Below are 26,941 nucleotides of genomic sequence, written 5' to 3' on the forward strand. Positions count from 1 at the left end.
TTCACCATTGTTTTTCCTTGCATAATTTCTGACACATGTAGAGTGGACATTCAATAAACATTGAAAGAATGCGTGTTGTCTCACCTATTCACCCAGCATATGTTGAATGAGGTAAGACAGTGGCCTAAAGAATGAAAATCGCAGGTTCAGGGAATGATGGGGAGTGGCATAGTGTTCTTCAAACACAGAATTTGTTACAGAGGTGAGAAATGTGATGGGAGATAAATTTGAAAAGTTGGTCAGGACCATGAATTTCAGGCTGGATTTTTGTGTAATGCCTTATGCTTCAAACTGAATGCAGATGTTTGTATTTAAAGTATGCTGCACATGATAAGCTTGGAAGACTTGAAGATGTAAAGAATGTGAATTCAGTGGGAGCAGAAAGGATGAGACAAATTGCAGAAGACTTTTGAGTTGTTAGGATTTCATCATTTGAAGCTTAAAGAAGGAAAATCATTTAGGACTGAGCATTTGAGCCAAGAAGATGGTGCCATTAACAGAAATAAAGTTTTTTGTGTATCTGGGGAGGGTTGCATATATTGAGTAACCTGTGAAGTCACATGTGGGTATTCAGCAGGGGGTTAAAAATGTAAAATTTGAGTCTATGGTAGAGACCAGCTATCCTTTTAGGTAGATATGAGAGCTAAAGCCCTTGGATTGTGAAACTGCCAGGTTAGAAGACAGAACTTTGAGAACTTCTGCATTTTGATGAGAAGGAAAGTTGCCTTATCATAGAAATCTAAAAGCATTAGGAGTAGGCTATCAACAATGGTAATGCAGATAAGAGGAAGACTGAGGAAGGTCTTTGGAGTTTTCAGAATTGTGACTTTCTGGATAATTATATTTAAGGGAGAGCCCAGATTATAATATTTGAGAGTGGAGGAGAGATGAGGAAGACTAATGCACAGTTATTAATTTAGGGAACAATATGATTAATAAAAAGTACTTTGAGAATCCAGAGGAAAGACAGTTACAGTCTTTTGAATCAGGAAAGGTTTTCAGGGGGACAATACCTGGGCCCAAATAAATGCATGGGGTTTCAATCATTAAAGATAGGGAGGGATGGAGTGAGTATTGGAGTAGGAATCTTGTTTAGTAGACTTCTAGAATCGTAGTGTTGGAGCAACCTAAATGTTGTTAGACATAGACTGTTTTACTAGATTTCTGCTAAATTGTGCAGAATTGTGTCTCTGAGATAAATACCTACATTGACTGGCTATTTATGAAGTAGCTCTATTCTGGTTATTCTTGGATTATTTGAACCTAAATCTACCTTCCTGTGATGTCCATTTATTCTTTATCCAGTACTTGTACAAAGTAGAATAGAATTGTCAGCTCATTTTAGACATTATATTGTAGCCTGAGATTGTGTGCTTTAGGGGCAGCTCCATTATACCAGTTAGTGATTTACCCAACCTTTAACCAAAAAGTGAGCAAACAAATCTTAAGTACTTAACTAGAAGCTGAAGTTTTAATCAAGGAAGGAACCAAAAGTTCCTTTTGTTGATACCAAAGGTATCAAAATAGCCAAAGCAACCAGTTCCTTTGATTTTTTTTTTTAACTTACTTTGAAATTGAAGTATATTGTAAGATGAAGCCCAATGTGACTGTCTTTTCTCTTATTTGTGTATATGTGTTAATTTTCTTTCCTCCACTCCTCTCTCACTGGTATTAAGAGATTCAGAAAAGATAGTGCCAGTTGATACAGAGCAATTTCCCATGAGAGCTGGAGTAGCTATGCTTCAGGAATTAGTCTAGGCAAATGGAGAAGAAACATTTTAAGAAACAAGAATGAATAAAAGGATGTTGATAAAGATACACGGGGATTAAGTGGGGTAAAGTTGGAAAGTAGAATGATCTCTGAAGTAGTTGAGGCTCTGTAAATTATATCTCGGAGGCCACATATAATCATGTTGGTATTTGGATGAATAGATAGGACTGATTATTTTTAATTGACATGGAAAAGTGAATTTATATTGTGCATCCCAGTGTGACACAAATCTCCATATTTTCAAATGTTCATAGGAAAAAGTGGGGTTTAATACATAGAATTTTACTTTATCCAAAAAGATGTTAGATAATTGCTCTTAATCTTTGAAGGTGCTACAGGCTAACAACCACATGAAGATTCCCTTTTACAGAAGAATCCTTTAATCTCGGCTATCTTTGTTGAACTGTATCGTCTTGTAGGTTTGACCAGAGATCACATCTCAGTTTATAAATTAGAAAATTGAGATCCCAAAAGCTAACTCTTTCATGGTCTTAGATAGTTAAAATCTTTCTTAGTCCCATGTTCAGAGGTTTCTTTTTGATCATTAAAAAAAAAAAAAAAAATGGAAGGACCCAAATCCCAGAAATTGCTTACCTATGAGTTGAATACTTTGCTGTGAATAATAAGAATTGCACAGTTGTTCTTGTAATCACATTTATTCTGAATGTGTAATTTGGTTCTTTTGTTTTTCCTCTTGACTAGATTGTGATATACACTGGCTGTGCATGAATTATAAATGCAAATTTAAGGGGTGCCTGGGTGGCTCCGTGGGTTAAATTTCTGACTCTTGATTATCAGCTCAGGTCATGAAATCAGTTTGTGAGATTAACTTTACCACAGCCCAAGGAGCCTGCTTGGGACTCTCTTCCCTCTTCCCTCTCCCTCCTCCCCGCCTTGCTCATGCATGCACTTACTCTCTCTTTCTCTCTGTCTCTCAAAATAAATAAACATTAAAAAAGTATATATAATTTTCACATTAATTTTACTAGATAAGTACTTCACACTTATTCAAAATAAAAATACTGTGTAGCTTTAGCTTTGTTACTTTATATAGCAAATGAGAGTTCTTTTATGCATTAGGTGTTAATCCTTATTGGAAGTTTTAGGTTTTGGAGGAAACTAATGGCACCTGAAATGACAGTATCTGATTCTGCTTTGTGAATTTTTTCTTTTCTCTCTCTCTCTCTCTCTCTCTCTCTCTCTTTTTTTTTTTTTTTTTTTTTTTTTTTTTATGAGTTGGTTTATTTGTAAGTGGTACAGAATTCAAGGGAGAACAAAAGACTGAAGAACAGACTGGCAGGATTCTAGGTTGGGTTTGCTCTGACCTCAGAGTAAGGTAGAAATAGCTAAGTAACAAGAAATAAAGAGATGAGCCCCCGCTGTATGTTGTTTCTTTTTTTCTTTTTTTTCCAAAGTTTATTCCTGAATGTACAGAAGGCTCCAACACAACACTTCTTTCTACCTATTGGTGGCAACAGATTTTATGGCAGAGAATGCAGATGTTTTAAACAGCAGTAAGGATCACTATCTCCTGATGGAGACAGAAGAAACTGCTTACTTTTTGCTAGATTTCTCCATTCCTCCTGTGGCCAGAGGAGCCTTCCCCCATGGCCTTCACTTTACCTCTTCTAGCTGCTTCAGGGGCTTCTTCTTGCCACTGCCCTATCCCTAGACCCTGCCACTGGAAGCAGTGAATTAACTTTTTTTCTTTTTTTGGATTCACTATTTTTGAAAGCAAGTAAGATGCTATTTAAAAATTTAAACAGATTTGTTGTTTACTATTTCAAGACAGTTGTAAAAGGAGAGAGCATTATGTGAAAACTGAATTGGGAGTCACTGGGATTATATAGAGCTACATTTTTTAAAACTTTTTTTAATGTTTATTATTTAATTTTTTCATTTTTGAGAGAGAGAGACACAGCACAAGTGGGGGGTGGGGTGGGCAGAGAGAGAGGGAGACACAGAATCTGAAGCAGGCTCCAGTCTCTGAGCTGTCAGCACAGAACTTGACGCAGGGCTCGAACCCACAAACTGCTAGATCATGACCTGAGCCAAAGTCAGACACTTAACCGACCGAGCCACACAGGAGCTACAGAGCTACAGTCTTCCTATAGGCTCTGCTGTGGTTTATAACCTGATTTTTATTTAAAAACATTATCACAGTTGTAATGATTATGGCAGCTTATTTTTGGCTGTAAAGTTTTTTGTTTAAAGGAAACCTACATTGAGATTTATTTGTTAAGCAGGAATTTAAACTCATCCCAGTTGACCTATAGGTACACATAGATACTGTGAATTTTTTCCAGTACTTTTAGTGTAGTAGGAAAGGATGTTTAATTATAAATATATATTTAAACAAGTAATATTTAACTTTTTACTTTTTTTTCTCTTTTCTGATTCTTAATGTTATAATTTTGACTGTTCTGGGGGCTATAATCATGTAAGTAATTTTTTTTTTAAGTTTCATGTATTTTGAGAGAGAGAAGGAGGGGAAGGAAGGGAAGGGCAGAGAGAGAGAGGGAGCGAGAGAATCTCAAGCAATCTCCACACTCATCGCAGAGCCCTACTGGGAGTTCAATCTCAAGACTGCAAGATCATGACCTGAACTGGTTCAAGAGTCAAATGCTCAACTGACTGAGCCACACAGGCACCTTGTAAGGCATTTACTTTAAGTGATTGTATTTCTGGGCACCTGGGTGTTTCAGTCAGTTAAGTGTTCAACCTTGGCTCAACTCAGGTCACCATCTAATGGTTTGTGAGTTTGAGTCCTACCTTGGGCTCTGTGCTCTCAGCGCAGAGCCTGCTTCAGATCCTCTGTCTCCCTTTCTCTCTCCCTCTCTCTCTTTCTCCCTGTCAGAAATAAACATGAAAAAAGTAAGTGATTGTGTTTCTATTTTTATTTTCTATTTGTTTTCTTTTTAATTTTTTAAGCCCCCTCCCTGTCAGCACAAACCCTCCCTCCCTTGCTTTGATTGTGTTTGTTTTTCTTGATCTGGCCTTTGAGATTTGAGCTTAACAGTACTTTATCATAGTGCCTAACCATTCTGTTCCCTATGTCCTTGTTTATATTCCACGACAAATTATAAACTTTACATTATTACGTTAATTTTAGGTGTATGATATACTGATTCAGTGCTTCTATACATCACCCTGTACCTGTCCCCCCACCCCTTTCCCATCTGGTAATCATCAGTTCTCTATAATTAAGAGTCTGTTTGTTTTCTTTCCCCTTCCTCCCGCCCCTCATTTATTTATTTATTTATTTACTTATTAAAATAGGCTCCATGTCTGATGTGCGGCTCAAACTCATAACCCTGAGATCAAGAGTCTCCAGCTCTACCAACCGGCACTCCCAAGAGTCTGTTTCTTGATTTGTCTCTCTTATTTTTTTCCCTTTGCTTCTTTGTTTTGTTTCATAAATTTCACCAGATTGTAAACTTTTTTTTTCATTTTTAAAATTTTTACTTATTTTTTTAATTTGCATCCAAATTAGTTAGCATATAGTGCAACAGTGATTTCAGGAGTAGATTCCTTAGTGCCCCTTACCCATTTAGCCCATCCCCCCTCCAGCAACCCTCTGTTTGTTCTCCATATTTAAGAGTCTCATATGTTTTGTCCCCTTCCCTGTTCTTATATTATTTTTGCTTCCCTTCCCTTATGTTCATCTGTTCTGTGTCTTAAAGTCCTCATATGAGAGAAGTCATATGATATTTGTCTTTCTCTGACTTATTTGGCTTAGCATAATACCCTCTAGTTCTATCCACATAGTTCCAAATGGCAAGATTTCATTCTTTTTGATTGCCACGTAATTCTCCATTGTATATATATATACACCACATCTTTATCCATTCATCCATCGATGGACATTTGGGCTCTTTCCATACTTAGGCTATTGTTGATAGTGCTGCTGTAAACATTGGGGTGCATGTGCCCCTTCAAAATAGCACACCTGTATCCCGTGGATAAATTGCTAGTAGATAAATTGCTGGGTCGTAGGGTAGTTCTATTTTTTAATTTTTTGAGGAACCTCTATACTGTCTTCCAGAGTGGCTGCACCAGTTTGCATTCCCACCAGCAATGCAAAAGAGACCCTCTTTCTCCAAATCCTCACCAACATCTGTTGTTGCCTGAGTTGTTAATGTTAGCTGTTCTGAGGGGTGTGAGGTGGTATCTCATTGTGGTTTTGGTTTGTATTTCCCTGATGATGAGTGATGTTGAGCATTTTTCCGTGTTTCGGTTGGCCATCTGGATGTCTTTCTCGGTGAAGTGTCTAGTCATGTCTTTTTCCCGTTTCTTCACTGGATTATTTGGTTTTTGGGTAGATTATAAACTTCTTTAGCCCTATCTTAATCTTGTTCATCAGGTATCCCCTTTATTAATAGCACCTGGCAATGTAGTAAATGCTTACTTAGTTAATGGAAAGAAATAACTGGACGTAGGCCAAATGTAAAACATATTGTCTGCTGATTTTTAAAAAATTTTTAAAATATATTTATTTATTTTTAGGAGAGCATTAGTGGGATAGGGTGGGGGAGGGACAGGACATAGGACCCTAAGTGGGCTCTGCACTGACAGGCTGACAGTTGGAGGCCCAATCTGGGGTTCAAACTCCCGAATTGTGAGATCATGACCTGAGCCAAAGTTGGACAGCCCAACCGACTGAGCCACCCAGGTGCACCAGGTTATTGCTTATTTTTTATGGTAATCATTATCATTTTGAAGGCAGTGAAATAATTCCAAGGAGAGAGAATACAAAGAAGATACAAGTCTATAGTTTCCCATGATAAGTGTAATCTCCTGGTCCTAACTGGTGCCTTTGTCTGACTTTTAAAAATAAACCATTGGAATCCAAGGACATAGATTATAGTCCCCAAAAGGAGAAAGGTACTGTGGACAGAAAGACTTGGTTATGGTGTTCATTGTGTGAGGCAGCATAGTACCCTCTTGGGAATAAGAGAAAGAACTGTGTGACACTCCCCACCCCCACCCTCTCTGGAGGAATAGAGATGAAGGAACTGTGAATGTTGGAATTTACCAGTAGTTGTTGGGAAGTTATGATTTTGTTGTTATAAATTGCTTTTAAACAAATGCATTAATTTTCTTTATTCCTATTTGTATGGCTAAGAAAATTTCCTTCCTGAAAGTTTATGAACATGACTTTTTAATAATCATTTTTGTGTTTGCTCCCTTAGCATTTGACATTGTGCAGCAAAGAAATGGTTATGGAGAAGCCCAGTCCGCTGCTTGTAGGGCGGGAGTTTGTGAGGCAATATTATACTTTGCTGAATAAAGCTCCAGAATATTTACACAGGTAAATTCTGAATGGATTATTTGGTATTTTTATTTAGATTATTTTCTTGAGTAGAACTACATATATTTCGTCTTTCCTGTCTCATGTTCTGATTGTTTCTTTGCAAACCATATCCAATATTTCAACTGCCTGATGGCTAAAACCGATTTTTTTAAAAATGAAATCTGCAGTAAGAAAAACGCTTCACATCATACACACATACACAATTATATTCTTGAGTATTTTGTATAAAATACAACATTTATATAATTTGTATAAAATGTACATGTGTATAATGTGGAGTGTTTTTCTTGGGCTTGACCAACTGATGGATTCTAATCTGCAGTTTGAAATTATGGATGTAAGTTGTCTTTTAAGTTTCTTATAGCAGTGTTAGAAAATGAATCATTTAAGTGACTGGTGAAAATTTCTTCTGATCTGCAAAATACTGTTCCTTTGTACAACAATAACAGTAGCCTTGTTTACTATTTTGGCAAGAGTTGGACATCTGTAAGCTTATTTTTTCTAGAATTTTTCTAGAATTTGAAATGAAATTGATTTATATTGTAAGTAGTATTTATAATTTTTGTTCTTCCTGTGTATTTTAGCAGGTGGATTAGGCTTTGCAATTATTTGTTGTACCAGCCACATGAGTTAAAGGATAAATCATTGCCACTTCATGTGGGAAAAGCTATTAAAAGGACTTGGATTCTTTTAGCTAGGTCCTCTTCTAAGGACATTCTAAAGTTAGATTTTGAAATATGCCTTGCATTATTCAAGACCTGTTTCTATAACTAATGCCCTTCCTCAAAAAAAAAAAAAAAATCCAAAAATAAATACCTGTACATTTTTCTAATTATAGAAATAAAAGACATGGGGCGCCTGGGTGGCGCAGTCGGTTAAGCGTCCGACTTCAGCCAGGTCACGATCTCGCGGTCCGTGAGTTCGAGCCCCGCGTCAGGCTCTGGGCTGATGGCTCGGAGCCTGGAGCCTGTTTCCCATTCTGTGTCTCCCTCTCTCTCTGCCCCTCCCCCGTTCATGCTCTGTCTCTCTCTGTCCCAAAAAATAAATAAAAAACATTGAAAAAAAAATTAAAAAAAAAAAAAAAAAAAAGAAATAAAAGACATTTTTGTTGACAGTGTGTGTAAAGGAGTTTAGAGTGGGGAGGGGAGAATGGACTTAATAGGGCCTTTCCTTGTCTGAAATTTAGTGTTTATATAACGTAGATATTAAACAGGGAACTTTTTTTGTAGCGACATTAAGGCTCTCTATCATTTCAAATAAAAGTATTTATAATTTTTTACTTTTTAACAGACTTTGGTGAGTATCCTTACACGTGTATCTTTGTGCACCTTTCTAGTTACTAAGTTCCTACACGTAGAATTGTTAAATCAAAGGTATGATCATTTCTAAGACATTTCTTACATACACTCTACAGCCAAATTGTGCTCCAGAAAAATGATAGAAGTTCACATGTTTGCAAGAAAGTTTGCCAGAAGTTACATGTTTACAAGAAAATAGTGTAAACTTAAAAATACAGATAGTAGTTAAAAGCATAGACTATAGAGCAGGACTGTCTGGGTTCATTTCATGTCTTAGCTACTACCCCACTTGTGTAGTCTTCGGAGAGTTAATTTAACCTCTTGTGAACCTCAGTTTGCTCATTTACAAAAGAGCGCTTATTTAATGAGGTTGTGAGGGCAATCAGAGAACTTTGCTTGGCATAGAGGAAGTCTTACATGTTTCATTAACAATAGGAGCTGAGTTCTCTTTATGAAAGAATTAACATTGTGTGTTTGATAATCTTAATTTAGAAGGATATTCTAATTGCTTTAGGTAATGCCGTAGAAACACTAGTTTATCATGTACTTAAGAACAGTATAAAATATTAATGATATAATAGATAATGAAATGTAAATTTTCTTATTTGGTCTCTGAATTGTTTGAATTATTATAAATCTAACTAAACTGTTTTAATCTAAGCCTTTGGAATTCGTAATCATTTGGAACTTTGAGTAGAATGTTAAACAGCATCTGATTCCCAAACAAATCTAGATAACTGAGTTACTGTATTTGAAGGGAAAACTGGGTCAGTTACTTACTACAGCATCAGTATTTAGAATGTATTTTGAATATCTCATTCTTTCATTTAAGAAGATTGGATAGGAATTAGATGAGAATAGCAAATGATTGCATGTATATTCAGAGTGCCAGGAACACTAAAAATTCTGTCATTAATCACTTAATCCTTACAACAGCCTTATGGAGTAGTTACTGTTGTTTTTGATGACCAAGGAAACTGAACTTAAGGACCGTAAGTAACTTCATCAAGATTATACAACTAATGAGAGATGGAGCCAGACATACAAGCTATGTCTCTTTTAAACCAGAACTTTGCTGCCTCTTAGATTTGAATGTTAATCAATTATCACTGGCCTTATAGGTTTTATGGAAGGAATTCTTCCTATGTTCATGGTGGAGTAGATGCTAGTGGAAAGCCCCAGGAAGCTGTTTATGGCCAAAATGTAAGTATCGATTTCATACACATTTTAGATTTTTTGTGCCCATGGATTTCTTCTTGAAAGTGATCATTAGTTGTAACTAGAATGTATGTTACAATAGTTTTTAAATGTGCTTTCAGTTCTTATAAATATCCATTTTGTTTGAAACAAGATAGTACACTGGGTTGGGTACCAAGGAGAAGATCGGTTATTATCTATCCTTGATGTATTTTATACATGAAACAGTTGAGAACAATGTATTAAGTTTATAAAAATATGGGCTAAGCCTTCTGTTACAGGGATGCACAGAACCAAATGTACCTTATGACCTTGTAGATGATGTGGGACTTTAGCTAGACTCTGAATTACATACAGAATTTGGCCTTACCAGACAACAGGAAATTGAAGGTAGAAGAAATGGCACCAGAAAACACACAGTAAAGTAAAACCAGTTTTGAAGTCAAGGAATAGTTAACATAGTTTGTGTGCATGACTAAAGACTTAATACAGAACAGTGGGAGACAGCTATATAAAACTTGTTAATACTGCTTAATAGGAGGCAGCCATAGGGATCTCTTCTAGAGAGCTGTGACTTGTTGAAAATGGTGGTTTAGGAGCATCAGTCTGGCAGTAATGCGTGTCATGGTGGAATGGATTCAAATGAGGCAGAAGGATTAAGTAGTTAATATTCTAGAGTTCTGACTGAGGAAATCAGTGAATGTCTGCAGTATTAAGTATGAGGCAGAAAGATTAAGTAGTTAATATTCTAGAGTTGTGAGGAAATCAGTGAAAGTCTGTGGTATTAAGTAATGCAGTATCATAAGAGTTTGTATGTCTTTTCTCCTATTAAAGGATATACACCACAAAGTATTATCTCTGAACTTCAGTGAATGTCATACTAAAATTCGTCATGTGGATGCTCATGCAACTTTGAGTGATGGAGTAGTTGTCCAGGTGATGGGTTTGCTATCTAACAGTGGACAGCCAGAGCGGAAGTTTATGCAGACCTTTGTTCTGGCTCCTGAAGTAAGTTTTCATTTCACTCAATTTTCATTTGTATGATTTTGATTGTTATTAGTTGCTTGAAGTGTTCCGAGTTTCTTACAGATTTAGATAGGCATGTAGCTAAATTGGAGAGCTTGGTATTGGACCCATTGATAAACATGGGCAATGCCAGGGTTAGGGGCACCAGCGTTTCATGCAGCTGAAAATCGACACATAACTTTTGACTTTTCAAAAACTCTGCTAATAGCCTGTCATTGACCAGAAGCCTTACTGATAGTATAAACAGTTGATTAACATATATTTTGTATGTTATATGTATTCTATACTGTAGTCTTATAATAAAGTACGCTAGAGAAAAGAAAATGGTATTACATGAGAGAAAATACATTTACAGTACATTACTGTGTTTATCAAAAAGTCATGTGTAAGTTGGAGTGCAGTTCAAACTTGTGTTGTTTAGGGTTAGCTATAATTTGAGCTTTGTGGGTGTGTATACACTTTGCTATTTATTTTTTGATTGTTTTCACTTTGCCTATTTAGAAGTAAAAGTCATGCTGACACAAATGTATAAATAGGTTACTAAGATTATATACATAATACAAAAAGTATCTTGTTTTAAGAAGTTATGTTAAAATGGAAAAGTTTCATTTGTTAATTAGTCCTAGTTCTCTTCTATTGAGTAGCCATTTCTTGAGTTCCAATATTTGGTCTTTTACAAATGTACTTTATATTAATACAGCATGTTCAATTTTGGAAAATCACATTGAGTCTATATTATATTTCTATAGTTTTTTTTAAATTATGTAGTGTTAAAATAGATAACACATATGCCACGCAATTTTTATTTAATTTTTTTTTTTTTTTTATGTTTATTCACTTTTTGAGAGACAGAGACAGAGTGCGAGCAGGGCAGGGGGCAGAGAGAGAGGGAGACACAGAATTGGAAGCAGGCTCCAGGCTCTGAGCTGTCAGCACACAGCCCGATGCAGGGCTCGAACTCACGAACTGTGAGATCGTGACCTGAGCTGAAGTTGGATGCTTAACTGACTGAGCCACCCAGGCGCCCCTGCAATTTGTTCTTTTTATGCAGTGCCAAATATATTGGTATTTAATGGAATATTTGAATTTTGTTTTCCTGTAGGGATCTGTTCCAAATAAGTTTTATGTTCACAATGATATGTTTCGTTATGAAGATGAAGTATTTGGTGATTCTGAACCAGAGCTCGATGAAGGTGAGGTTACTTTCAAGATAGAAAGATTCTATCAGTGCTCTTCAAGGACATGAAAAGTGCAGAACTTACACAAGTTTGCCTCTATTGTAACTGAGTCAAAACTCCCCTTTCTCCTTTTTGTTAAAAAGAAATAGATGTTCATTATATAAAAATGAGACATAGAAAGTGAAAAAAATTTCAGTCTTATTCTCTATAAACAAGAGTTTGGTGCCTGTTACAGAATTTTGCTGGATCCTATCCTTAGCAATACTTTCTTTTATAAAAATGCAGTTACAATGGTTCAAAGGTTGCTTTTTTCCACTTAGTGTGTCTTTGTTGGCTGTCAGTTTTTTGGCTATCCCAATTCTTTTTTTGATCCTTCATTTATATGTATCGGTTTGTTTCCTTTTCTTATCATTATTGTACTATTGATTAGCTGTGACAAAGGAAACAAACAGTTACGGCTTTAATGTCATTTATTTCTACCTTTCGTTTTCTTACTAATCTTTTAAAATTAATTTTATTTTTTTTAATGTTTATTTATTTTGAGAGAGAGTGAGCATGGCGGGGGTTGGGGCAGAGAGAGAGGGAGAGAGAGAATCCCAAGTAGGCTTCACACTGTCACCGCAGAGCCCAGTGTGGAGCTAGATCTCAGAAGCCGTGAGATCACAACCTGAGCTGAAATCAAGAGTCAGACACTTAACTGATTGAGCCACCCAGGTGCCTGCCCCTAGATCTTTTTTTAAAATAGAATGTATACCAAATTTCATCTTGCTTGCTCTTCGGTTTTTAAGAGAACAGGGAATACTGCAATTGAATGCCTTAGTAAGGAATAGGCCAATTTTTGAAACCATTATATCACTTCCTTAAACACTAAAAATATGTATATAAAATTGTTTGTTGAGCCTCTTAAAAAAGAGATGTGTATTATATATTGTCAGAATCAGAAGATGAGGTAGAAGAGGAACAAGAAGAAAGGCAACCATCCCCAGAACCTGTGCAAGAAAATGCTGATAGTGGTTACTATGAAGCTCATCCTGTGGCGTAAGAATAGTGTTTGCATGGCCAAATTTGGTCTAAATTACGATGTAGTTGTAATGTGGTTTTTGTTCTAGACTTACTGTTAGAAGTAAATTCTTGATAAAGCTACCTGTCAAGCCAGGATTTTAGTACCATATATATATAGTATATAGTATATATATATGCAAGAAGTTTGGAAAAATTGTTTTATTTATATAGAAAATTGAACATGGTTTTGCCCAAAGCAGTGATTACTTACTGCTGATGTAGAATACTTGGGACAACACAGAGAGCATTTTATTTTTATAAATATGGGGTTTATTTATAGTTAGTATTGAAGTAAACATTTTTAGTAATTAAGTATTCCCATTTGAAAATAGCAGGATCAAAGAAATGCTGTGCAAGACTGTCATTCTCTTCTGCCTTCCCTTCTACCTTCTAGTTCTTACTGGATTTTTGTTTCAAAACAGTTTATTACTAGTTAAGCACATTAGATTAGAGAAATACTACATTTTATTTTAGTCAAACTGATTGTTTCCTTCATACTGAAAAATGAATAAACTATTTGATTATAGTAATGGCATAGAGGAACCTTTGGAAGAGTCCTCTCATGAACCTGAACCTGAGCCAGAATCGGAAACAAAGACTGAAGAACTAAAGCCACAAGTGGAGGAGAAGAACTTAGAAGAATTAGAGGAGAAGTCTACTTCTCCTCCTCCTGCTGAACCTGTTTCTCTGCCACAGGAACCACCAAAGGTTAGATCAAAGAAGCTCTTTAGGCCTGTGACATCACACTTTTATATTTGGTGACATTAATGAAGCATGACCTTTGTTCTATTATGTTAAATTGTTTAATATAGTAAACCATGCTTTTTTTATGTATATGAAAGCTGTGGGGTTTTTTGTAATCCTGAGGAAATTTCTTTGTATTCCACCCCCCCCTCAAAATATCCCTAAGAGCGAAACTTACAATTAATCCTTGTCTGTGTGCAGTGTTCAGTCTCTTACATGAGATTATTTGAGTCCATGTATATAACTGAGAGTTGCTCTTCATTCTGTAGAAATCCTTTATGCACGAATGCAACTGGAGTCATGCAATTTCCCAACTTAAACAAGTTGGCCTATTAAAAGAAGAGGTACCTGTTATTTCCGGTTTAAATGGGAGCAATTTCCTTACACCACCAATTAAATGATCTTGGAAAGATGAGTGACACCCATAGTGTATCATTTAAGCCTACCTAAAACATCTTTTATCTTTCTGTAAAGTAGAAGGTTAAAGTATATTTGGGTAGTGAGAGGAGGAGATTCCTTGTTCAATTTGTGAATGTCTGTTAAAGTTTTCAGTGAGTACTCTCTTCTTTCCTATCCTTCCCCTCAACACCATCACACCTTATCTTTCCCCAAAAGGGGAAGGAATTGGTTCTATTAGGTTCTTATTTTTCTAGTATGTGTAGTTAGTGGTTTTGTTTGCCATTGCTCATCTCCTTAGAGCATATAGGAACGTGCTTGTGGATTTATGTAGTAGTTCAGACAAAACAGATAATCTTGCATAATGAGATTTTGAAAGCTGGCACATAGACTGGCATGTGTGTGTGTGCCTTTCTTTTGAGGAGTCCTCCAATATAGAACAATAGTTTAGAAATGAAAAGAAAGTATATATTTGGAAGTTTCCCTATAGGAATGTTGGTGGTTTTCCATGATTAGTAGTCTAGGTTTGTTGCATTTCCTGCAGGCTTTCTCCTGGGCTTCAGTGACCAGTAAAAACCTGCCTCCTAGTGGTACTGTTTCTTCCTCTGGAATTCCACCCCATGTTAAAGCACCAGTCTCACAGGTAACCGATCTGTGAACACATTGGATTGTATCCTTGTTACATTGCCAATTGCTTATCTCTTTTATACTTCTTTAAATGAGTCGATCAGAAATTATGGATTAAATATACAAAAATACTGTATTAAATGTCAGTGCACCCACTTTAAATAAATGCCAAATCTCCATTCATCATCTGCATAGGTAGTATTTGGGGTTTGGGTGTGAAATACACACTAAGTTGGTTTTACCAATATAGATAGATAGATAGATAGATAGATAGATAGATAGATAGATAGATAGATAGATAGAGTCATTTAAAAGGCTTCTTAAAATAACAAAAATGTTCCTTTTAAAGTTTTAAATCTTATTTAGTGAAAATGTTTTAGGGAAGAAATCTGGAAAGGCACAAAGTAGTATGGCATTATAAAAAAAATCACTGTTTTAAAAAAATAGAAAACTTTAAAAACTATGCTGCCTAAACTCTCAGTCTGTAAGTGGTTCACTCCATTTAATTGAAGCCTGTACCAACTTATGACTGTAGTGTTCACTTAACTGATCATTCCAGTATTCTGCTTTTCATCTGTTTGTCATCTTACCCATTTCAGAGCTTTCAGAACACTGAAAATAAGACACTGGCTACCTGGTGTGTTTATTAGGTACAGTTTAAACTAAATTAGAATTTACTTAACTCTATAGTACAGATAATGGGTATTCTATTCTTTTTCCTACATTTTGCATCAGACTTCATTCCACTAGAAAATTACATTTAAAACGGTTAGTGTACATTAACCTCTTATTTGCTGTAAACAGTGAAACTTTGAGGTTTGAAAAAAGTAGCTAGTAATCCTAAGACAGCCTTTATGGTGTTGGTACACACAGTCAGCTACATAATAGAGCACGTGGCTTCAAGGTACCTGTTTTTTTTTTCCAGTTAACATATTCAGGAAATGTTGGATAATGGCAGATTACAAACCAGAATTGTGTCTTACTGAAGAAAACTAATTTGTCAGGTGTTGGTTGTGCTTTTCAACCCATCTGAAGACCTGATGAGTGACTTCTGAATTTTCTTTTGAAATTCTTGATTTCTTATCAGATTTGCATTTGAAATCCTTTGGATAGTTACTTCATCTTCTGAGTGTTGGCTACATTTATTTTAAACTTCCAGTTAAGAAATAAAACAGCTAATGCTTATTATGTCTTCAGTTTGTGCCAGGCATTGTGCAAAGCACTTTATATTCATTCTTACCTAATCCTCAGTCACCCTGTAAGGGTGCTTACTGTTACTATTCCTGTTTCACAGATGAGTAAACTGAGGCCCAGAGTACCTCAGCCTAAGGTCAGACAGCTGTATAAATAGCATAGGGCTGGACTTTGAATTTATGTAGTTGGACACCAGAGTCCCTTTGTGACTCATGTAAACCTATAGGTTTCTTTAGCCCATTGGAGGGGAATGTATCTCCATTTTCATCAAAGAAGAGTACTGTATTTAAGGCATGTCTGAATTACATTACATGAGATCCTAGCTTTTTGGCCAGGGGGAAAAATTTTTTTTTTTAGTTGTAGGAGACTAGATGGTATTTTCCAACCCATCCCCTTATTAACACATTTTTAAACAGGTACAATTTAAACTTCTATTTAAAATAATTTTCTGCTCTTTTTAGGCTATATTTAGAATGGATTCATGATTTTTCCACTAGATTTAATAAATCCTTCGATTTTATTTTATTACTTTGGTGTAGTGTCCATTTCCTTATCACTTTTAACACAGTTTAATAAAAAGAATTAAATCTAATTGTAGGGTATTGGTAGGAATTAATTTAGAAGTAGGTAAGTTAATTTCATGGTAAAAAGGCTTTGTCTAGAAATTCACTAGTTTATCTAACTTTATCTAACTAGCTTATGTTTAGTTGAAGGACTTAGTAGTGGTTTTACCTGCTGTTGTTGATTTGATGGTTCCATTTTTATTTCATATTCTGTTTGACTTTCATTTGTGAGATTTGTCACCTGAGCACACATTCTGGTTATATGGAATTAATTTTAAGGCTCTAAAGTATAGTATGTGGTATGTTAGCCATTTTATCTCATTCGGAGTAAATCGTTTTAATCATGAAATTGAGCCTGAATAATTATGAATTCACAGCTGGCTTAGTTGACATATATGAATTGTTGAAAGGAATACTGGTTTACATATTTTTTCACACTGGCATCATCAAATATCTACTGACACGTTGCTGAGTCACTATGAATTATTGAAAAGATGTTGTAAATTATTTAAATTTGTTTTTAATTTTAAATCCTTAAAGGATAATGAAGAACTTGTCTATTTTGGTATGTGTAGTTATTTTTGTTTTTGGTAATTAATTTGGAAAAGAATGTAAATCAGGTCAGTGAGGGCACCTCTTAAGTTCTTTGATAACATTTGCATTCAGTGAGTCAGGTTTTTCTGAGAATTTTAAATTGAAAGGTACATTTGCTATTTTTATTAATTTCCCAAGGATACTAGCTTCATCAAACTTTGTTCGAGTTTGTCTGTTCTTTAATTGTTGGCACTTTTAGGGCCCCTTTAGTGAAACTTAACATAACTGCCTTTTTCAGGCATCACATTTTGGGTCAAATTACCATATAGTGTTAAACTGCAAATACAGATCACAGTGGTTTCAGGGCTATAACATAGGTCCCCTTGTCAGACATAGAACATTCTCCTACATGTTGAAAAACTAAAAATGTAATTTAATTCTAAATGAAGCAATAGTTACTGAACATCTGTGCCTAACATCGCTGTGCTTGGTTTTGGGTGATGTAGAAATGAATTAGGATACAGTCCTTATAGGAATAAATGTAAATAATTGAGAAAACTGAAGAGAGTTGAAATTATTTTTAAAATAGCAAAATCCTAGAACATGGGAAGCAACTTCATCTTTTTTTTTTTTTTTTTTTTTTTTTTTTTTTAATTAACGTTATTATTTTTGAGAAAGGGAGTACAAGCCTGGGAAGGGGAGAGGGAGACAGATAATTCTCAAGCAGCACAGAGCCCAGCATGGGGTTTGAACTCACAAACCATGCTATGACCTGAGCCAAAATCAAGTCGGATGCTTAACCGACTGAACCACCTAGGTGCCCTGGGGAGAGCAACTTCATCTTGAGGGAAATGGGAAGTCTTCATGGAAAAAAAATTTGGGAAGAGATACACACATCTGTTAAAAACTACTGTTGTACCTTTTGATTACAGAGGGTGAAGTCATTTACAGTAAATCGTCACTTTTGAAAGAAGGGTAACTCTTTATAACTTTCTGTATTAGAATTTGACCTTGCAAGTTATAATAGTAATCAGTTATATAGATGATGAAAGAATTTGAGACACTGGCTGGACTGGGGTCCTCAGAGATGATCAGTCATAAAGACATGACTGAAATCACTAGTTTTCTGACTTGGAGGACATTTTCTTCATATCCTGCTGAGTGTTTTCGGCACTCTTTGAAGGTGCATATGTTTTATCTCTTCCTTGGACCATAAATATTTGGGCAGTGGATGGCCTGAAGAGTTTGGGAATACTGAAAATGCCACTGTATTAAGGAAAAGGTAATAGCAGATGTTCCTTTGTTTTAAAATAGTTATTTTAATTATATGTGTGTAATTTTTGGCAGTTGGCAGAAATTTTTGGAAGGCAACTTGAAAAGTTCTGTTACTCCCTGCCTGAGCCTCCCCTCCCACGGGTGCAGTTAAAGAAAATTGTTGGGGTCTTGCATTCCTTTCCTATATGGAAGAACAGTAGGGTGCTGAAGGACTCCTTGATTCTGAGGTGCTTTACACATGTTTCTGTCTTGTTTATTTAATTTTAACTTACAGGTAGTATTTTTAGTTGCTTAGAATAAGCTAAACTGTATAATTTGAACTATCTAAATACTTTTAAGGTTTGTGGGTGGAGTTTAGAACATTGGCTAAGCACTGGTAACATTTGAGGGGCAGCAAACTAGATAATTAGAAAGTGTGTGTCATAATTTTGTCTAGAATAAAGTTGATTTTTTATTTTGCATATGCATTTACATGGAGTGGCTCATCTTGCATTTTTGTGATTTTTGTAGCAGTACCTTTAATGCTGTCTCAATGTGGATGTAAAGTTATTGAAAAAAACGTGGTTGTAAAAGCAGCTTATTTTGAGTTCTGTATCCTTGAATGGGAAAACAAACCTACCCTACAGTCCTAGATTGGTACAGAATATCTTTGTAAAAACTTATTCCTCACATACATAGGACACTGTGTTAAAACTATTCTGAGCTTAAAATGACCATTATGTCTGCTGATGACTTGCTGGTAGTTGCTTTAGTTGTTTTATCCCCTGTGGAATGAGTTTATTTATAATGTATTTTTTTCCTTGTATTTTAGCCAAGAGTTGAAGCTAAACCAGAAGTTCAGTCTCAGCCACCTCGGGTGCGTGAACAACGACCTCGAGAACGACCCGGTTTCCCTCCTAGAGGACCAAGACCCGGTGAGTCAGCCCCTCTGTGGCCTTTCAGCATTTAGCACTTGGAAAGTTGGAAAAGATTGAACTTAAAGAACTATAATGTGTTTTATATGCAGTTCCTTTTAATACCAAATTTCTCAAAAGATTTAACTTGCTAAAGGTACAGGCTGGGGTAGAACAACTGACTTTCAGGGGAGGAGTAGTTGACATGTGATGGAGACATGTATTTTGAAAGTGTAAAAATTTTGAGACAGATTTTATTTGGTTATTGTCACTGGTTCTAAGAATTCAAAACCGAGCTGCCAATAACCTACTCTCTTACTTAGCACTCTTATCTCTTCACAGATAAACAATAAGCACACCCCGATTCTTCTTATTTTGATTGTCTTAGGTATTAAGTAAGTTGCCATGATTTTTGACTTGTTTCCATTGTTAGCTAATATACGTAGCACCTCTATTTGAATTCTTTAAGTATGTTTAGATTGCTTTGGGGAGGAGGTGGGAGATCGTGTCCGTCAATAGCCTATGTAATTTTTCCCACAAAAGTAAAATAAAGTGATCCGTTAATAAACCCGAAGTCATGGGAACTGGGGTTTGTCCTAGCTTTGCTATTGCTCGAGCTTATGATCTTGGGTGAGAGCCTTAAATTATGAGTTTCTCTTATGCCATTTAGTTACTACACAAATTTTTCTTGTGTGATGCCTTTCTTATATGCCTCATTGTGTTTTGTGTTATTGAGAGGATCAAATAAAAATTTTTTGTATAAATTTGAGCACGTTAAAATGTATATTAGCCTATTTAAATGAGATATTGTTAGTATTAAGTTTACTGATTTGGCTATAATTTTATACAACCAAAGATTAATTTGTAAATTTCAAAATGCTAAACAAATACTTAGAACAAATATATCTCACTATCTGAAATTTGTTTGGTTCTTGGATGATGGCAAGAATTTGGTTAAGGAGGAATACTTGTACTAATGTTGGACTTTCATATAATCAGACCAGTAGATCTAGAAGAAGGAATTTTAGCAATCTAGTCAATACCCTCACTTTATACTTAGTGTCATGTTGTTTTCTAACTAACCTACTAATAATAGGCACTTCCACCTCTGTTCAAGGAGCTCACTATCTTATTAAACTAAAACAGGAGTATCTTTTATACATACATTGCTTTGAACTGGTTGTTATATATTATAAACTTTAATGTCTGTCCTATTCCTTTTCTCAGGCAGAGGAGATATTGAACAGAATGAATCTGACAACCGTAGAATAATTCGCTATCCAGACAGTCATCAACTTTTTGTTGGTAACTTGCCACATGATATTGATGAAAATGAACTGAAAGAGTTCTTCATGAGTGAGTAGTTTATTTGCTTTATTGTAAAATTGAGCAGGGGGGAATAGAGCTTTTTTCATAATATAATTCGAACTTTAAAAAAAAAAAACTTGTTATCTCTCTATATACTGTGTGTATCTCTAGGTACCAATCACTTTAATTGATCAGAAGTGAGTAGAAGGTTATATTAGATGTTTCCCTGTGACTACTGAGTGTTGACTGGCCTAGTGATAGAGGTTAGAAGAAAGAGCTGATTCAGCTCTTAAATTTGGGGATAGGGTTCTTTTGGCAAATATAAGTCAGAAATAGAAAATGTCCTTGTCTTTGTGAAGCTATGCAGGTAACTTTCCTTTTGAAAGGACCAATTCAGAAGGGTAATGTAACAAGCGGTCAGACTAGTTGTTAGCATCTTTATGTGTATGAGTGAATGTACTTCAGTTGTCACTGGGTGTAGCAGCTTGCACCTTATTTGAAATGGTTCAAGTAGATTAAGGTTATTTCTCCTCAACACTTAAAGCTACAGAGTATTCTATTAAAATGTTTAATCCCCTTGGTGTAATATATATTTTCACAGGTTTTGGAAACGTTGTGGAACTTCGCATCAATACCAAGGGTGTTGGGGGCAAGCTTCCAAACTTTGGTTTTGTGGTTTTTGATGACTCTGAACCAGTTCAGAGAATCTTAATTGCAAAAGTAAGTGAAAGGACGTACATAGTTCAAAACTTTATTATTCCTATTGTATGTAACATTAACTTGGTGCATTTTAAAACCATAGAACATCTTTTCTTAATGGTAAAGCTAAAAGTAGTTTATTAGAAATGGTATTAATGTAAAGAATAAAGATTTGTTAGTGGCTTTAAAGTCTGAGATGTGGATCATTTAATTTATTTTTTGAAGTTTATTTTGAGAGAGAGTGCATATGCGTGTGAGCAGGGGAGGGGCAAAGAGTGAGGGAGACAGAGAATCCCAAGCAGGCTCAGCGCTATCAGCGCAGAGCCCAGTGCGGTGCTCGAACTCCTGGACAGTGAGATCATGACCTGATCCAGGATCAAAAGTCAGAGGCTTAACCGACTGGACCACCCAGGTGCCCCTAGGTTTTTTTACTTCTGTAAGTAAGGGAATATATTTGTATTGTTGTCTAACCTGCCCATGTAAATGATTTTCTCTCCTTTTAAAGCCAATTATGTTTCGAGGGGAAGTACGTTTAAATGTGGAAGAGAAAAAAACAAGAGCTGCAAGAGAGCGAGAAACCAGAGGTGGTGGCGATGATCGCAGGGATATTAGGCGCAATGATCGAGGTCCTGGCGGTCCACGTGGAATAGTGGGTGGTGGAATGATGCGTGACCGGGATGGAAGAGGACCTCCTCCAAGAGGTGGCATGGCACAGAAACTTGGCTCTGGAAGAGGAACTGGGCAAATGGAAGGTCGCTTCACAGGACAGCGTCGCTGAAGCTCCACTGTTGGCAAAGTCTTGGCAGTGGTACATTATTCATCGTGTTTGCATTCTTGTTAATTTTTTTTTGGCTTTGGAATGTGACACAGCCTTTTTGATCATTTCTTTGATGTGAAAAGCATCTTTTGGTTATCAGTTAAATTGAGGTGGACATTATTTCCCCAATTTCACAACAGGATTCACATTGTTAATTTATAAATCTAGAGTTGGAGAATTAAGGACTGAGAAATGACCGTATCTTAAACTGTCTACAACAAAATGAACTTATAAGGACATGCCCAACTGAATTCAGGTCCTTTGAGTCAAAAAAAAAAAAAAAAAAATCCTCTGCTGCACATTTTGTTTAAGTGTTACTGTTTCTGCCTGTTAATGTTGGAAACACAAATAGTGCAATTTGTGCAATTGGAGAATCTTGCCTTTTTTCTTGGCTCCCCCCCCAAAAATACAACCCAACAGAAACTTGTTATGCACTCATCAAAATGCACTAATGGGTACTCTGAACTCATTAACATTGACATCTGCAACAGGAGGCAACAGGGGAAAAAACCTTTCATCTCTTTTTCCAGTAGAGAATAGTTTGTGAAATGATGAGGGCATTTTATCTGCTTGCTGTGACCAGCGTGTGTACACATAAACCTTAACAAGACTACAAGTATATTCCAGAAGGAAATCATTTAGTTATGAACTAAATAACAGAAATCAGAACTTTAAATGCTATGGTCTTGAATATTAGACCAGATTTAGTAGCTCCATATCTAAGATTTTTCTACCTGCCCCTCTTCAGTACAGGGATGGCTGGCTGCTGAACACACTCCTCCTCCTCCCCTTTCTCCTTTCTTTAAGCTGTGTACAGTGAAAATTGTCTTTACTGTATTTTTGTTCTCTGGTAATGTAATAAGCATGATGGTGCCTTCTATTAATACATCATTCCAGTCTTGCTGGTAATTTTGTACAGTATAGTGTATGAATTGCTGTGCTGCAAAGCCAAACAGCTGCAAAATGTTGAAAAATCATTGAAGTGTATAAAAATTGCAGTATCTTTAAAATCAGTAAAATTGACTAGCATATTATTTACCTTGTTCTTCAGTTAACAACTTTGTGTTCTCTGTGGGAGGGAGTCTTGTGTGTGTTTGGGAGGGAGAGGGAAGGAGGAAGTCAGTCATTTGAGTAAGTCTCTTGTTGACTTTTCTCTTAGCATGAATGTGAACGTTGAAGCGTATCACTTGAGAGATGCTTGGAAAAGTCAATCAATTTGATGTACATTTTTTATGGCATTTTAAAAGCAGTCAGATTCCATAAACGGCAAGTAAACCTGAAGTGAGGATACTGCAATTTTCAGAGAAGAGAACAGCAGCTCCTAAGTGTTTGCATTTTCTATTTGGGGGGCAGGGAACTGTCATTCATTTTGCACAATTCTTGAACTGATGTCAGCACCCGAGTGGCTCTGAATTTAAGTCTGGGACGACATCTTTTATTTTTACATGAATCTCTAAACAATTCTGTGAGCAAAGTTTGTAGCTGCTGGATTATTGTCTGTCTTTATAGCAAGTTCCAGTAAACCGCAAGTTATGGCAAAGGATATCCAATTTTATGCTTGGAGCATTTGGTACATTACAGTTCCTGATGTTTCAGGCTAGGAGTGAGGTAAATTAAGTGTGACCACTTAAAGCTGCTTGTTAGCATGGAAGACTTCTCCATTCTTAGTAAAAACAAACAAAAAATGCACTTGACATAGTAGCAAACTGGTTCTGGATTGTGGAACTGTTTGCTATTTAGTAAACTAGCAAATGATGCACATATTTTGTTTTTCATGTACTGGGCAATATAAGTGAAATCTCTCCATTTTTCCCCCTTGAAAGAGGTCTTCCATGTTTGGGGAAAAGTCTTGCACTATTGCATATATTTGGGGGACACAGATTTCTCATAGTTTCCATTGGGGGGGGGTGCTTAAAGATTTTTTTCCTGTTTGAACACTTTTACACTTTCTGATGTATAGTACTTGAAGTTCTTACCAGAAAATTACTTTTGAGTTTTGAAGCCTTTATTCAAACTACTTTTAAGTAAGTGGTTTATTGTCAGTGTTTTGGTTTTTTTTTTTTATAGCATATTTCCCCTCTATTCTTTTATTTCTTTTTCCTTCCCTTTTTAAATATGTATGTAATTTCCAATCTAGGATATTGCCCTGCCACCCATGAAAACTGTTTTCTGGTACCAAAAGCAATGACAAATGTTAAGTGTAATAGAAAATTAGAGTAAAGAGCCATTCAGCTTCAGTCTTTACATACCATGAAAAAAAAAAACATTAAAACATCACATGGAGAAGTTTACATGGTGATTGTTCACCTGCAGTACTGTGGACTTTTAACATTTTGTCCCCTTTTCAGTGAACCAGAGTAAAAATATTCATTGACCATTACTGTTATTTGCTGGTTTTTGTTTTTGATTTATTTTTTTTTGTTTTTGTTTTTGTTTTGTTTTGTTTTGATGGTAATATTCTATCCTTATGACACTATTGCAACCAAATTGGCTTTACCATCTTGGCTTTAGTAGGTATAGAAGACAATGGATTACCATCTTTATTGCTGTAATGTGTTAAGCATTATATGCTAGTAGAATCTAGTTTAATTGTTTCAGGTGGAAAAGTATTCTTTGAGTTTCCATTTTGAATGTGTTTGGACTAAACAAACAATAAACTACTGATGTCTGCAGCATTTATCTATGTCCCTAATTTAATCTGTAGATTTGTGTTCCAAAGTATTTTCTCCCTATTGCATTTCAAACAGCCAAGGAATTGTTCTAAAACCAACTGCTGCTTGTTTGTGAAATTTGATGCATAAAAAAGTAAAACATTTCATTGTAAGACTTGAACATGGTTAGAGATCTGTCCCATTTCTCTTAGCTAACTGGTGTACAATTAAAGAATATTAAATTATTAATTTAAGTTAAATTCAGTGAAGGTGAAAACGATCTAAAGCAGACTACTTACTAAACATTTATATAAAGAAAAACCAAAACTTGAGTTTTCCAAAGGATTGCTGCCTCCTATTTCAGAAGGAAAGGAAAAGAGGGATGGGAAGATTGAGGTTATCTAAAGTTAGGGACAGACCCAAGTCAGAAATTGGAACAAATTTGTCAAGCTCTAGAAGAATATTAAAGGGAAAGTAATTATTTTAGTCATATTTACAAGTATACATTTCAAATGAAAAATGAGGTCCTAATGCATATGTAATTTTAGAACTTGAGACTTTTCTTTTGTTAAAAGGGATGGTTATAAATGAATTTTTCCTGATACTGTTTATGAAGATTCCTTCAGTCAGTCTTCACAAGTTTGTACTGGAGCAAAGTCATTATTTCAGTACTCTCAAGGAAGTAAGACTTAGGATTTTATAAATTGTAATTATAATGTAATAACTTATCTAACTTTATAGCTGGGGAAAAACATTTTTTAGAAGGGATAAAAATATATGCCACGCTGTATTGAAAACAACCACATTTCAGGCAAAAAATTATCATTTGGTCCAGAAGATTTATTGGAAGAAAATATTTGAACATTTTAGCCACACAAGATGCTTCATTTCAGTTATGATATGATGATATAGTCTGTGGCAAGTGAAAGAAAACTTAGTGGATGGATGTTCATATTTTTCCTTTAAATTAGGACAACTGACTCGTTATATTTTAACTAGAAGAATGAAGACCCTTTTTTTTTTCTCTCTGTGTTCCATAAGACTATTATTTAGTAGTAGATCCTTGGTTACCAGAGTTCTAAATTATTTTAAAATTACTGGATAAATGAATAGTATTACATCATGAAAGAAATTTCCCTTTGTGATAAGATTTCAGTAGGTTCATACAGAGAGTAATTTTTTAAAATAATTTATGTCATTAAACCAAATAATTCCTAACAAAGTTTCTGGGTATTTTTGACAAATAGAGACTAAAATCTTCAAATCTGTTTATGTATGTATACATATGTTTAATATGCTTCAGAATTAATAGAGTTTTTATTATTAGCAAATACCTGGCAAAATACTATAAATGCAAATTCAGAATTAAACGTTCACAGGAAGATTACTATGCTTCTATTGCCAAATTAATTGATCTCTTTGTCCTTGATCTCAGATTTTTTTTCCTTCTAATAGTTTTGATAAAGTTGGCTGCCTATTTCAAATGCTTTCACTTTTTTTTTTTTTTAAGTTTATTTTTGAGAGATAGAAAGCAAGAGGTGGTGGGGCAAGAGAGAGGAAGACACAGAATCCGAAGTAGGCTCTAGGCTCTGAGCTGTCAGCACAAAGCCCAACATGAGGCTTGAACTCATGAACTGTGAGATCATCACCTGAGCTAAAGTCGGACGTTCAACCAGCTGAGCCATCTGGGCACCCAAAATGTTTTCACTTTTGTGACAATAATATTCCTTTAACTGCTCTTGTTTCCTGTGCTTTATCTTACCACCTCACAACCCCTCTGAATCCCTTGTGCACTTACTCTCTTTCCTGGAAAACTTCAGGTGGTTTCCCTTAGGCCAGGCACAGCTTCAGCTTCGGTTGATTATCCATTTAGTAGCTACTATATAGTGAAATAAGAGGAGAGCTTTGGAGACAGCTGGGCTTTGGGAATTCCACTGTTCTGTGCTGCTTTTGTAGGGTGGGTGATTGTGAGGATTCTCAGTGAGGTAGTCTTTAAAGTATCTAAAACAGTGTAATGGGTCCTCTGCAAGTATTCGTTGTTTATTTTTGAGAGGGCACGGGAGGGGCAGAGAGAGCGAATCCCAAGTAGGCTCTGCACTGATGCAGGGCTTGGTCTCACAAAACATGATATTGTGACCTGAAGCCGAAATGAAGAGTTGGACACTTAACTGATTGAGCCATCCATGTGCCCCGCAATTACTACTTTTGACTTCATTGCATTTCTGCGGTCAACCTATTCTGTGTTCCAAACACATTTTTTTTCTTTCTTTCTTTCTTTTTTTTTTTTTACATCTTTCAGAGAGAGACAGTGTAAGCGGGGGGAGGGGCAGAGAGAGAGGGAGACAGAATCTGAAATCTGAAGCAGGTTCCAGGCTGAGCTGTCAGCACAGAGCC

At 35.7% G+C, this 26,941-nt stretch overlaps 1 protein-coding gene across 5 annotated transcripts in view; it reads left to right on the top strand.

The window, feature by feature from the left end:
- The window catches only part of G3BP2 (G3BP stress granule assembly factor 2), a 79,085-nt gene extending 54,514 nt beyond the window's left edge, over positions 1 to 24,571 (top strand). For 4 of the 5 annotated variants that reach the window (XM_058722260.1, XM_058722262.1, XM_058722259.1 and 1 more), the window contains exons 2-12: positions 6,964 to 7,082; positions 9,505 to 9,586; positions 10,415 to 10,588; positions 11,709 to 11,799; positions 12,720 to 12,822; positions 13,374 to 13,554; positions 14,531 to 14,629; positions 18,991 to 19,093; positions 20,300 to 20,428; positions 20,982 to 21,100; positions 21,585 to 24,571. In XM_058722260.1, the coding sequence (XP_058578243.1) occupies positions 6,988 to 7,082; positions 9,505 to 9,586; positions 10,415 to 10,588; positions 11,709 to 11,799; positions 12,720 to 12,822; positions 13,374 to 13,554; positions 14,531 to 14,629; positions 18,991 to 19,093; positions 20,300 to 20,428; positions 20,982 to 21,100; positions 21,585 to 21,857 (1,449 nt within the window). In that variant the 5' untranslated portion in view covers positions 6,964 to 6,987 and the 3' untranslated portion in view covers positions 21,858 to 24,571. The remainder of the gene's footprint in view (positions 1 to 6,963; positions 7,083 to 9,504; positions 9,587 to 10,414; positions 10,589 to 11,708; positions 11,800 to 12,719; positions 12,823 to 13,373; positions 13,555 to 14,530; positions 14,630 to 18,990; positions 19,094 to 20,299; positions 20,429 to 20,981; positions 21,101 to 21,584) is intronic. The other variant, XM_058722263.1, reaches the window with a different exon arrangement.
- Positions 24,572 to 26,941: the final 2,370 nt, after the last annotated feature.

Source organism: Neofelis nebulosa, chromosome 3 (assembly GCF_028018385.1).
Source record: "Neofelis nebulosa isolate mNeoNeb1 chromosome 3, mNeoNeb1.pri, whole genome shotgun sequence".
In the NCBI taxonomy this organism is placed as follows: domain Eukaryota; kingdom Metazoa; phylum Chordata; class Mammalia; order Carnivora; family Felidae; genus Neofelis; species Neofelis nebulosa.